General features: G+C 40.7%; 1 protein-coding gene across 3 annotated transcripts in view; it reads left to right on the forward strand.

Moving 5' to 3' along the window:
• Positions 1–12,461, forward strand: part of ARFGEF2 (ADP ribosylation factor guanine nucleotide exchange factor 2) — a 33,458-nt gene extending 20,997 nt beyond the window's left edge. For 2 of the 3 annotated variants that reach the window (XM_058036041.1, XM_058036042.1), the window contains exons 24-39: positions 272–312; positions 383–552; positions 1,174–1,325; positions 1,469–1,641; positions 2,058–2,218; positions 3,063–3,193; positions 3,303–3,432; positions 3,878–4,013; positions 4,836–4,974; positions 5,113–5,167; positions 5,419–5,533; positions 5,798–5,928; positions 6,968–7,136; positions 7,529–7,667; positions 8,154–8,271; positions 8,949–12,461. In XM_058036041.1, coding sequence (XP_057892024.1) covers positions 272–312; positions 383–552; positions 1,174–1,325; positions 1,469–1,641; positions 2,058–2,218; positions 3,063–3,193; positions 3,303–3,432; positions 3,878–4,013; positions 4,836–4,974; positions 5,113–5,167; positions 5,419–5,533; positions 5,798–5,928; positions 6,968–7,136; positions 7,529–7,667; positions 8,154–8,271; positions 8,949–9,125 — 2,137 coding nt within the window. In that variant the 3' untranslated portion in view covers positions 9,126–12,461. The remainder of the gene's footprint in view (positions 1–271; positions 313–382; positions 553–1,173; positions 1,326–1,468; positions 1,642–2,057; positions 2,219–3,062; positions 3,194–3,302; positions 3,433–3,877; positions 4,014–4,835; positions 4,975–5,112; positions 5,168–5,418; positions 5,534–5,797; positions 5,929–6,967; positions 7,137–7,528; positions 7,668–8,153; positions 8,272–8,948) is intronic. The other variant, XM_058036044.1, reaches the window with a different exon arrangement.
• The last annotated feature ends 230 nt before the right edge of the window (positions 12,462–12,691 follow it).

Raw genomic sequence — 12,691 nt, forward strand, 5'->3', positions numbered from 1 at the left:
TATAACTTGGCCTGGGTAAACTTGTGAGCCTGTGCCTGTTGCTGCAGTGCGGTAGGAGCATGGTAGACTGTGACTTGGTGCAGGAAAGAGGATGCTTAGACTAAGGAGAGATGCATGTACTGCTGCCAAGGAGCAATACAAGAGGTGCAGAGTTCATGGCATGGAGGACTGTGAAGTATGTCCAGATGTGCTGACCTTTTGCTGCAGCTCTGAGCTGTAACCGATTCTTGCGGATGTGCAGCTGAAACTCCAACTCTTGTATTTGTTGTAGGATATTCACGGGCTCCACGAGGCTGGACGGGAATGCCATAGGTGCGTATGGTGGGTTCCAGGGGCCCTGGCACAGGAGCAGCCTGGCTCACAGCAGGCTTCTCCCGTGCAGTTGACTTTGTGCGGTGGCTGTGCGCTGTGTCCATGGACGAGCTGGCGTCGCCGCACCACCCGCGCATGTTCAGCCTGCAGAAGATCGTGGAGATCTCCTATTACAACATGAACCGCATCAGGCTGCAGTGGTCGAGGATTTGGCATGTGATTGGAGATCACTTCAATAAGGTACTCTTTAAACTAACGTGACACAATATGCATAAATAGTGGGACTTCTTTAATCAACTTTCTGTGTTGTTAGTGGCTTGAATTCTGATATTGAAAAAGTTCCATTCGAGGCACCTAAAAGAAGCACCTACTTAAAAATCTAAAGAGTACAAATATAAATGTTTATAGGAATGATCTTTAATTATATAATCTTCATTATATAATTTGGTATTTTTGTATTTTTTCTTTGTCTTTTCCTTCAGATAAAATGCCAAGTTAGTTTTCCTCTGAAATGTACACAAGTGATCCTTGAACAACAGTTGTTTTCCTTGGGAAATTGACTCATGTTAGGATGAGATTTTTAACCAAAGATTCAATTTATTTTATTGTACTGTGTTTTAATTTTAGCATCTAGCTGGCTATTACAATTCTGCTTGATGCATTCAAAATCCATGGGTCTGTTTAGATGGATGAAATGACAGAAAGCCCCCTTTAACAAGAACCCCTTCTTTCCCAAGCATCAGAATACTAGAATGTGCTAGCAGTATTTAGTGGGCTGAGATGGAACTTGAGTGACGAATTTGTTACTCATATAAATGACACGTTAATTGATAAGTGTTTGAAAATATGCTTTTCTTCTAGGTTGGGTGTAACCCTAATGAAGATGTTGCCATCTTTGCTGTAGACTCATTAAGGCAGCTGTCAATGAAATTTCTTGAGAAGGGAGAGTTAGCCAACTTCCGCTTCCAGAAAGACTTCCTAAGGCCTTTTGAGCATATTATGAAGAAAAACAGGTGTGAGGCACTGCAATTTCTGCTTTAGCTTTAGTCCCACTTAAGGATGTCACTTGGTATGGGTCATGGTCATGTACAGGGAAGTGGGGGAGTTACATTGTGCCAGTGTAAAGTAGTCTTGCATTTTTTTTTTTTTTTTTAAGATCTCCGACTATTCGAGACATGGTGATCCGCTGTATTGCTCAGATGGTGAACTCTCAAGCCGGTAACATTCGTTCTGGCTGGAAAAATATTTTTGCTGTCTTTCATCAAGCAGCATCAGACCACGATGGGAATATCGTAGAGCTGGCCTTTCAGACTACAGCACACATAGTTAGTAAGTAATGCTTGACAGATGCATGCACCCCAATTGGCCTGTCTGCTGTGAGTTGGTTTCAAAAGGCTCATCTGAATAAGGCTTTTGTATTTGCAGGCAAATAAACACACAACCTTGCAGCCACACTGTTTAAACTCTGCAGCTGAGTCATACCCTTTAAGTCTCTGGAATGCTATGGACAGGACAAACTAGATACAGCTATTCTGCTGTACAACTCAGGAATGTGGTTGGTGAGGTCGGATAGGGAAGAATGCAGGAGAGGGCAAAGAACCATATTTAATGTAGAAGATCTGGCTCTTTTGTGTTTGTCTGTTCCATAGCAGTATGCCATGGGTGATGTGCCTAGATTGATGCAGTTTATCTATGGATTTTAATATCAGTAATTTTTAAAAAGTGTATTTGTTTGTTCTTTACAGCAAATATTTTTCAGCAGCATTTTCCAGCAGCAATTGACTCATTTCAAGATGCAGTAAAATGCCTCTCTGAGTTTGCCTGTAATGTTGCCTTCCCGGACACCAGCATGGAAGCCATCAGGCTTATTCGCTATTGTGCAAAATATGTCTCAGAAAGACCACAGGTATATTAGAATTTGTACCCCTGCTGCATTTTCATACTCTCTTCTGCTGTTAAATGGAGATCAATTACTAAGAGCTTTTATACTCAAAGTTCAATTGCAAGTGTTTGTTTTCAAAGCTTACTTGGATTAAGGAGAAATTTTGGTATTATGTAAGCAGTAAACTAGGGCTAGTTAAGTAATGTTAATTCTTGTAAGTCCAAATGGGAAATAACTGAACTAAATAGTCTTTGGGGTTTTTTGTTTTGTTTTGTGTGGTGGGTTTTTTGTCTGTTTTTTTTTTGTTCTTGTGGTGTTAAGATGACTTGGAAAGTGGTACTTCCTATTCTGTCACCCTAGTTATGTCTAGTGCAGTTGGTTACAAATGTGTATTCTTCTCCATCAGTCTGTTGTGTGAATACTGAATGTAATAATCACTGGCTGAGGGGAGCCTGGAGTTACATTGCAGTTGCATGTCTCCAGTGCACTCCACGTTCAGTGTACCAGAGACTTGTAGAACTTCTTTCTGCCAATTTTAGATTTCCTTTTTATGTGTATTGATATATCAGTTGTCTGTCACTGTTAAAGTAGCTTTCTAAGAAGTCCAAACCTCAGCAGCTTGTAAGGCCTTTACCTGGACTGAAGTAAAAACAGATTGAAGTATTTATTTCCATATATTATTTTCTAGTATTTTTGCAAATAATTAATCTCAGAGTTGTGCTTGTATTTTTTAGAATTGGAGTGTTACAGTACGAACTAAGCTAACTTTCCAAGTTTCTCTGTACCACTGGTAATATCTAAATTTGTTACGTATAAAGATTTTTAAGATAATTTTTTCTTTAAATGTTTTTTCCTACTGATCTTCAAGGTATTAAGAGAATACACAAGTGATGACATGAATGTGGCTCCTGGGGACAGAGTGTGGGTTAGAGGATGGTTTCCTATTTTGTTTGAACTTTCATGTATCATCAATCGTTGCAAGTTAGATGTTCGTACAAGGTAATAATGCTTTTCTTTTTTTTCCTTTTTTCTTTTAATTCATGCAGTGAAGATATCACAGGAACACATTTTAACATCTGTTCCTATGCTTGTTTGCATTTGTTTACAGAGGCTTAACAGTGATGTTTGAAATCATGAAGAGTTACGGGCATACCTTTGAAAAGCACTGGTGGCAAGACCTGTTTAGAATTGTGTTTCGGATTTTTGATAATATGAAACTCCCTGAGCAACAAACGGAGGTAAAACAAACAAACAAAAAAAAAACCCAAAAAGCAAGCATTCCCTAGATTTGACTTTTTAAGAACTTGCACATCTGAGTCAGCAGTTTCTATTGACATCAGATATGGCCACCCCATACTGCCCCAGACTTAACTAAACACATCCTGTATTCCTTCAAATTCTGTGGCATGAGTGAAACTTTCCCCAGTCCAGTGACCTATGTGTGTGTCCATCTGATTATTTTCAAGAATGTTCTCCCACTGTTATGAACATATACAATTTTCTGACCAGTGTTCATGTGGCCAGCTGAGTGCTTCTGATAAGACATCTGTGGTCATGAGGCTTTAGTTCTGAGTTCTCCTTTCCTCAGAGCTGTGTCTTTTGTTGACCAGCCATGTATAAGCCAAGTGTTGTAATCATGGAAGAATCCCCATAAAACCAAAGACTTTTCATTTTCTGTCCCAGAAATCAGAGTGGATGACCACAACGTGCAACCACGCCCTTTATGCCATCTGTGATGTGTTCACACAGTTCTATGAAGCTTTGCACGAGATCCTTCTTCCTGACATACTTGCACAGTTACACTGGTGTGTAAAACAAGGTACCTTATTTACCTGTATCTTTTGATTAAATGTAGTTTTAAATGGTCATTACTTAAGAAGGGGAAGGTTAACTGAATTTTGGAAGAATAAAAGTTCCCATTAGGACAATATGTGTTGCAGTACATTGATGCAGTATCTTGAATATTTGAGCATCAATCTTTTTATTGAGTTAGGCAACTTTTTTGTTACTGTGTTCATAAGGGGCTCATGGTGTTAACTGTGACACAGCAAAATCTTTTGGAGAATGGGTCAGTCTTCTGAACCTTCTGCCAACAAGCTTTTGTAGTTTGACTGCAGCGATACATTACCTCCTTTATTTACACGTATAGATACATGCATGCATTCTGATTTTTTTCTTTTTTATTATTTGCTTGCACCTGCTTCTTCCCCCTTCTCCCAACCAATGAGTACTTCTAAATACAGCTTTGAAAAGAACATGTTTTCTTTCTGGCTCCAAGTCTTACACATGAAATCCTGCATCTTACTACCATGGAATATCGGGGGACAATCGTGCAGTAAATCATAAGCTTCCGATTGCTGCTTTTCCTTCCTTTTTCTCACTCTCTGCTTCCCTTTTGCTTCTGCCCTGTCTTTTGTCTTCCCTAGTTGTATTTCCATCTCATGAAGGCTATTTTGAAAGACTTTTTTTTATTCAGTAGGTTCTTCAGCTTCATATTGTTGTAACATATAGGTAGGCTTTGAGCCAAGAGACTGTGCATTTCACAGTATTGGTAAAAAATTTTAATGGAGCAGTAATAGGGAATACTTAATTTTTCCTTGATATTGTACAAGTTGATAAATATGGAACATTTCTTTTACAGATAATGAGCAGTTGGCACGATCAGGTACAAACTGCCTAGAAAACCTGGTAATACTCAATGGACAGAAATTCAGCCCCGAAGTCTGGGGCCAGACATGCAACTGTATGCTAGAAATCTTCAAAACAACTATTCCTCATGTGTAAGTTCATAAGTTTAATTCTTATATTGATACCCAATTCTAAAGCAACAATATTTACCTTTTTTGGTTTTTTTCCTGTTTTGTTTGATTTTTGTTTGATGTTTTTTGTTGTTGTTTTGTTTCTTTAACTCTTCGAAGCTTGCTGACATGGAAGCCTGTAGGATTGGAGGAAGATTCATCTGAAAAACACTTGGTAAGAGTTAACTCAGGGTGATAAACTGACTTGAAGGGTTTTGTGTTAGGTTAGCTTTTGAAATATTTGTTGTAGTCAATATACTTGTCAAGGAATTGATAGTAGATTGTGTTTGGTGTTACTGTAAAAATGATGTGAAGAATGGATACAGAAAGCCTTTGAATCTAGGAATAGAGAAGTCCTCTGAAAAGTGATAGCTGGTTGGGAGTTAGTGTTTCGGATTGCTGGAATTGCTCTGCACTCTCTTCTAGGATTTGGACCTAGATCACCAGTCTTTAAGCAGCATGGATAAAAATGCTTCTGAAAGAGGACAAAGCCAATATTCAAATCCAACAGATGAGAGCTGGAAAGGTGGTCTTTATACAAGTAAGGAAAACATACAAGCTTTTTCAATGCACCTTTATAGCCAGACTTAATTCACTTCTTTAGCTCTCTACAGAAAGTTTTGGGGCAAGGGGGATAAGTCTTTGCCATTTGTGTTTATGTCTTGCAGTGAGATTTTCTCTTTAGAAGATAATTCACAGCATTACTAAATATCAAATTATTAAGGGGAATTTCATATTTTGCTAGCTTGCTGTAAATGAATCATGATTAATTGCTTCTGAAACTTCTGTTGCTCCATTTCATTAGACCAGAAACTATTTGCTGGCCTCCTGATCAAGTGTGTGGTACAACTGGAGTTGATACAGACCATTGACAACATAGTGTTCTATCCAGCAACAAGCAAGAAGGAAGATGCTGAGCACATGGCTGCAGCTCAGGTACCATCAGACTTACTTGTAACCTTGTGGTGACAGTAAAGTACAAACTATGGAACATTCTGACATGTTCACAAAATAGTGTCTTCTCCTGACTTTAGCATTACCCCGAATGTGTGTGTAAACTACTTTTAAATTGTGATTTTTTTTTATCTGCCTCCAGTGTTGCCTGGTGCTCTGCCTGTTGTCGTATTCTATTACCTTACTTTTTATTATCAATGTAATAGATTATAGTTGTTTTATCATGAATACATACTATCAAAAATGGGTTTTGTTTGTTTGGTGAGAAAGCATTCTTTTCTGCTCATTAGACTCATTAGACTCATTAGTGTCTTCATTTAGCCACAGCTGAAGCTCTTCTCAGTCTCTGGATATTTGCACTGGAAGTGTTGCAGAGGTTGAACTCTTCAGCAAGGTCAATGGTCAAGATTTCATTCATTGCTGGCTTCAGAGATGTCCCTGTCCCTGAAAGTTCTGATTCTGGGTAGTGGTGCACAGTAGCTCTGGCTTAGCTGTTAATAAGGCTATAAGCTGGAAGTTCTGGATAGTGCATTCACGTAGTGTTTTGGGAATGGTATAGTTAAATTCCTAGTGAAATTAGCTAAAAATATTGACCAATTTAATTAAATTTGGCATGAGGCAAAGCTGAGGAATTTCTACACTAGGCAACATTTAAACCCACACTGTTTTTATTGTTCATTTTGATGTTTTTAGAATTTAACAGACCTACCCAGTTAGCTTGTAGAGAAGAGGAAATGTTCTGTACTGTATTGCTGTGACTGCAGTGTTTCAATAAGGGAGTTGTTCCCTCACTCTTGAGTCTTATTTTCTTATCAGTGACTAGGATAGATCATAACTTCTCTCTTCTTAAGTACCCCACTAAGAAGAATACACAACTCTGATCTTTGACAGGACCACCCTGCTGTGTTGTGCTGCACTAATACTGCATTGCACCTATAAATGAATTAGAATTACTGGAGTTTACAGCATGTGCTCTCTCTTGTTCTCTCTCTCTCTTTGTCCCTCTCCCCCTGCTCTTTAGCGAGACACATTGGATGCAGTTATCCACATTGACACAGAAGACCAAGGAATGTATAAATATATGTCTTCACATCACCTTTTTAAGTTACTGGATTGTCTGCAAGAGTCTCACTCATTTTCAAAAGCCTTTAATTCAAATTATGAGCAACGAACTGTGTTATGGAGAGCAGGTGAGGTTTTTATTTTTATTTGATAAAAATGCTGAACTACACTTCTAACTTTAAGTATCATGACACAACAATGTGCCATTGCAATCACCTATAGAGTTTATTGGACAGTTGCATGCTTTTATTGATTGTCTCCTTCCTGATGACTTGAATAATTCTGTTTGCTAAATTATCTGCTTTTTTTGGTTAAAGTAGAACTGCACAGCTGGTACTGCTGTAGTTAAGTATCTTTATAAATAAATCAGAACTCAATCGAAATCAAGGAGGAGGAAATACTGTCTGGACAAGAAATCATTACTGCATCACTAGTGCACATATTATTGATAAAATTTATTTTTGGCTAGTAATTCCAGCTTTGGATGATCCCTCTTGTCCTGTGTGGGACTGATTTCTAGGGTTCAAGGGTAAATCAAAACCCAATCTCCTAAAACAAGAGACCAGCAGTCTGGCATGCTGCCTGAGGATCCTGTTCCGGATGTATGTGGACGAGAGCCGGCGGGAGGCCTGGGACGCGGTCCAGCGGCGGCTGCTCAGGTAGGACAGCCCTGCCCTGCCCTGCCCTGCCTGGGGGGAACAGCCCTGCCCTGCCTGAGGGGACAGCCCTGCCTTGCCCTGTCCTGCCCTGCCCTGCCCTGCCTGGGGGGGCAGCCCTGCTGGGGGATGTGGCCACTCTGCACTCTGAGTTCACTTAGCAGTAAGGAAGCAATCTGCCTAGAATAGATGGAGCACCTTCTTGCCTGACATAGGCTTTTCTTTATGGAAGTGCTGGTGTCTGAATAGCTTTCCCACTGACTACACAGTGATAGAGGTATAATAGGATACACTATAATTGAAAAAGAGTGCAGTATAAGCTGCTGTACACCTGGAATTTAAACAAATTGTTGCATGTGATTGAGAACTTTCCCATGGAAGTGCATCTTGCTTGAAAACAAAGTACACCGAGAGGACAAACAGATCATGTAATCAAAAACTTTATAAGGGTTTTCTTTATGGTTTATGTGAACTGTGCCATCTCTGCAGTGTGTGCAGTGAAGCCCTGGCGTATTTTATTACTGTCAACTCGGAAAGCCACAGAGAAGCCTGGACCAATCTCCTGCTGTTGCTTTTAACAAAAACACTAAAAATCAGTGATGATAAGGTAAGAAGGGGCTGGAAGTCATGTCTGCTTTTGGGTATGTTTTTCATTCCTGCTTTAGCCTGAGTTCAGTCTTTATTTCCATCCAGATTGGAGGTGGGCCATTCCTCATAGTGAGCGCTCGCCTTGCAATACAGCAGTGGCACCTCCACTGTCTGCAGGCCTTCTGCATTGTGGAAATGAGGCTGCATCCATGCAATTCCCAGTTGTGTGGGAATGCGGATAGAATTACTGAACATTGTGCTTTTTCACATAAAAGCACAATGAGTGTGCAGTAAGGGAGAGGCTTATGCTGTATTACAGCCACACAGGAATGGTAAGGGTGAATTTCACGCCTGTAAAATTGGAATTCCAGTTTCCTTGGCCACCTTGGCAAGAATTATTTTTATGATCTTGGCCCTTTAGAGGAAAACCAAATATTCACGTTGCCACAAATAGACTCTGGCACTACCTCTGGCCTGAGAAGTCACACAACCCTGGCTCTGTTTAGGGAGTAACACCAGAGCACACTCTGCCTGCGCCGCTGCCGCAAACAACACAGATCTCGGTGCCCTTGGGCTGTCGGGAGGGCTTGGGTGAGACCTGGTGTTCTAACAAGTTGCTGTAGCCATGAATGTGTCAACATTTTTTATTTTGCTCTAGCAGTTGAGAATGACGTCCTGTTTCTGTGTCTTGGCTAGTTCAGGGCGCACGCTTCCGCGTATTACCCGTACCTGTGTGAGATCATGCAGTTTGACCTGATCCCCGAGCTGCGGGCGGTGCTGCGCAAGTTCTTCCTGCGCATCGGGCTGGTGTTCAACATCTGCATCACGGGCGAGCAGGCACGCACAGCTGGCACGAGCCTGCCTTCCTGGTAGCTCCTGGTGAGGCTGTTACACCAGCCTGTACGTAAAGCTGTGTCCAGAGATGGATTTAAGTGGATGGGAAAAAATGGGACCCTGTTGTATCACCACAGGAGCAAGTTATTCTTACCACAATGGCATTTGAGAACGAGGAAAATAATCCTGTTCTGTCCATCCTACAGAAGTGTCAGCAGTTTTATTTAAATTATTGCTTACAGAGTCTATACAGTAGATGTGCAGTCTCTTTGTTTCAATGCTAATCATTTGTATGATCCAGTATGTCTCTTCTAGTCTTTTATGCACTGCTCAGTCTTTCATCCCAGCTAGAGCTGATAAATCAGCTGGATATCTCCACAGACATTATGCCCCTTGGAACTAATGACTGTATTTGTGTAGCCTTGTGATGTTGGCAAGTGTTCATAATAAACTTGACTGTGGTGGCCAGTGACCACCCGAGATCCCTCTGGGTTTTCCTTTGTGTCCTGGACCAGGCCAGGCAGGGCACTGGGCTGTTGAAAAGGACAGCCTGGAGGATATTCGGAGAAGGTTTTCCTCCTGTGTAGCAAATGACTTAATTTTTTTTTAATATCAGTACTGCATCTTCTGAAACTTATTTTTAGTTTTATGGAAGATTTTACATCAGGAGCACCAATAGCATCTACTCCTTTCGCTTATTAGGCTTGAGTTAAAGGCAATTTAAGAAAATGAAAAGGCATTTCTTTTCCTTCCATATATTGGCAGATCATAGAGCATACACAGGAGCATCAAAAACAAGGCTCAGAAGAAATAAACCTACCTTTTTGACCCTTGAATATAATTTAGCAGTAATGGTGATTGATTAGCAAAAAGTCCAGTCCTTAACACAACTTTGCCTCCTTTTACTGCAGATCTGCAAGTTCTGATTTGTCATTTTGTGCAAATGAGTTTTGTTCTCAACTCTTAGTTCCTAGTGGCATCTAAAAACCCTGAATTTCCAAAAAACTGCTCTAGCAAAATTAAACAAGTTCATTCACGTGCTCTAAGGTAACAACACAATTCTGTGCTTTGAAGGCTTTCTGTGAAGCAAAATATGACGTGACACCACAGCTTTGTTTGCCCAAGAGAATTTTCTTTCCTTGAAACGCATCACGTTTCTGTGACAATGTTTCTATGACAGGATGCTGTCTTGACCTTTGAAATAATTTTAAATTTCAAGTTCAAAACTTTTCTAAACCAGGAAAGTATGGCAAGATAAGAGGTTCCACTTCCTAAAATAATGCAAAGTAGTATTAAGTGCTGTGCTATCCAGAGTAGCAAACTCAAAATATTAACAGTATTGAAAGAAAAAAACAAACCAACAAACAGCAACAACAACCTACCTACTTGAGTGGAACTAAGTGTATAATATTACTTTCTTTTTTGAGTTGAGTTTCCTGGTAGGATGGCCTCGGGTGAGGTTGTCTTTGGATATGCTGCTCTGAGCTGCTGGGAATGTTCTGTATTTGGAGGTTTTTTGTTTGTTTGTTTTTGGTTGTTGTTGGTTTTTGTTGTTGTTGTTTTTGTTTGTTTGGTTTGTTTTTTGTGATCTTTTTCCCAAAGGGTTTTTATGGTGCTCCTCAATACATCAGTTTGTCCTGTGTAAGCATTGTTTGGGAAAGGTTTTACAGTCAGTAGTAGTGACAAAGCTTTCACAGTTTATTTTCACTTTTTATTTTTAACCAAAGAAGAGTGGTAGTTGTGGTTATTTGACTTTTAAATGCCCATTAGGTTAAATCTATACACTGCTATTTAGTAGAAGGGAGTGAATGGCTATATATGAAAATAGGAGAAGACTGAAAAATAAGTAATGCTGGTATTTAACTTGCTGCATTTGCAATATCCTTTTGTGTTGCATCTCGTGTAGCTGCTCATTCCCTGGGAATGTCACTGCATTGGGTACTGCAGAAAATGAAGTATTTATTTTAATTCTATTAAAATCTGTAATAATATGCTATTCCTTTTCTTCTGGTTGTAGGTAGTCCTAAGGAAAATATTTGAACCATTATTTTTCAGATTTGGAATGTGTTACTGCCCCATGGAATGTGTTCCCTCATGTCCCGTCAGACACACCTGGCCCAGCTGCATGTGTTGCAGGTTTGAAAGCCCTACAGTCGTGTCTTGAAAAATGTCTCAATTTTGAGGTCTTAAATGACTTCACAGTTGCTTCATGGGCTTTCTTTAGTGTAAAGGGCAGCATGTGTAGTCTCTCTCTGCACATAGGATAAAGATATTTAATCCATGCTTCCTTTCAGCCTTTGGTCTGAGTGTTCTTCTCCTTAAGAAAAGCTTTTGTTGTATTTATACCAGTTACAAACCCCTGAAGTTGGGCATGTGATATCCAACTATCTCAGGGTCTGCAGAGCATGAAGGAGAAAGGGGCCTGGGATGCAATTGCATTGTCAGAGCCCAACCCTTTCCTGTTCCTGCAGGCCCTGTCCCCAGCACAGCAATAATCAAATAATCAGGGGGTGCTCAGCTTCCTCCACAGCACTCGTGGGTTTTCCTCAGAGAGTCTGGAAGGGCCAAGCCCACCTCCATGCCAGCTCAGCTCAGCCCCTGCAGTGGTGCCAGCTGGTTCCTGCATCCCAGCTCAGCTCAGCCCTCATGGCTGGCTCTGTGGAGAGCAGGACTGTGCAGCAGAGGGAGGCAGAGCAGTCACCCCTTGGACGGGCTGTGCAACAGAGGGATGTGCAGCTCACCCACCTGTTATGGCAGAAATCCTCCAGACCCCATTGCTTTGTTATGAGTCATTTCAGGCCTCCCAAGAGAATGGAGGAGGAGAGGATGCTAATGAGGAAAACCCTAAATCCTCCCTTTTGTGGTGATTAAAAACTCCCTTCATGTTGCTTCTGTTGTGTCTTACCGTCCAGGAAAAGGTTGGTTTTTACAGCAGTTTGTTATCCATGTCTGGTACCTCACATTCTAAATGTGAACAGAACAATCTAAACCAATGTCCACTACTAAAACCAAAACCCCCTCAGGTTTTATTTAGCTCAGTCTTAATATTCAGGAAAAAGATTAAAAATAGTAACTCTGTCAAAAGTGCATCTAGCTTTAATCTGTGACTTCAGTTTGTTCAGCACCTTTGTTTAAAACGTATGTTTTCACATATTTAAAATGCCTGAGTTTTAATATCTCTGTATTAAGTGCATTTACTATCAATAATTTAAAGACTGTTCCTTGCCAATGGATGTATAGAGTTCTGGGAGAATACCAAAATTATATAATATGAAAAACTATGTAAAGTTTTCTACATGAAAATACAATGTACAATAGTTATAATATTCCATGCTTTAATCAAGTGATAAATCAATAAAGTTTTACGAAGTGTTCCTTTTTTGTTCAGGTGCTTCCTTAAGCGGCTCAGAGGCTTCGGCGCCACTCGGGCTTCTCTGCGGGTTTGGGGGGTTCCGGTTCGTGTTTTATACCGCACGCTCCGTCCTCGTCGCTGTTCCGCCGGGAGGCCAGGCCCGTTCCCTTGACAGTGCAGGCGCTCGGACCGGGCCCCGCTCCCGGGGCTCCAGCTGGCCCCTGCGGCCCCCGTCCCGCTCGCTTCGGCCCCG

This window comes from Melospiza georgiana, chromosome 17 (genome assembly GCF_028018845.1).
Source record: "Melospiza georgiana isolate bMelGeo1 chromosome 17, bMelGeo1.pri, whole genome shotgun sequence".
In the NCBI taxonomy this organism is placed as follows: Eukaryota; Metazoa; Chordata; class Aves; order Passeriformes; family Passerellidae; genus Melospiza; species Melospiza georgiana.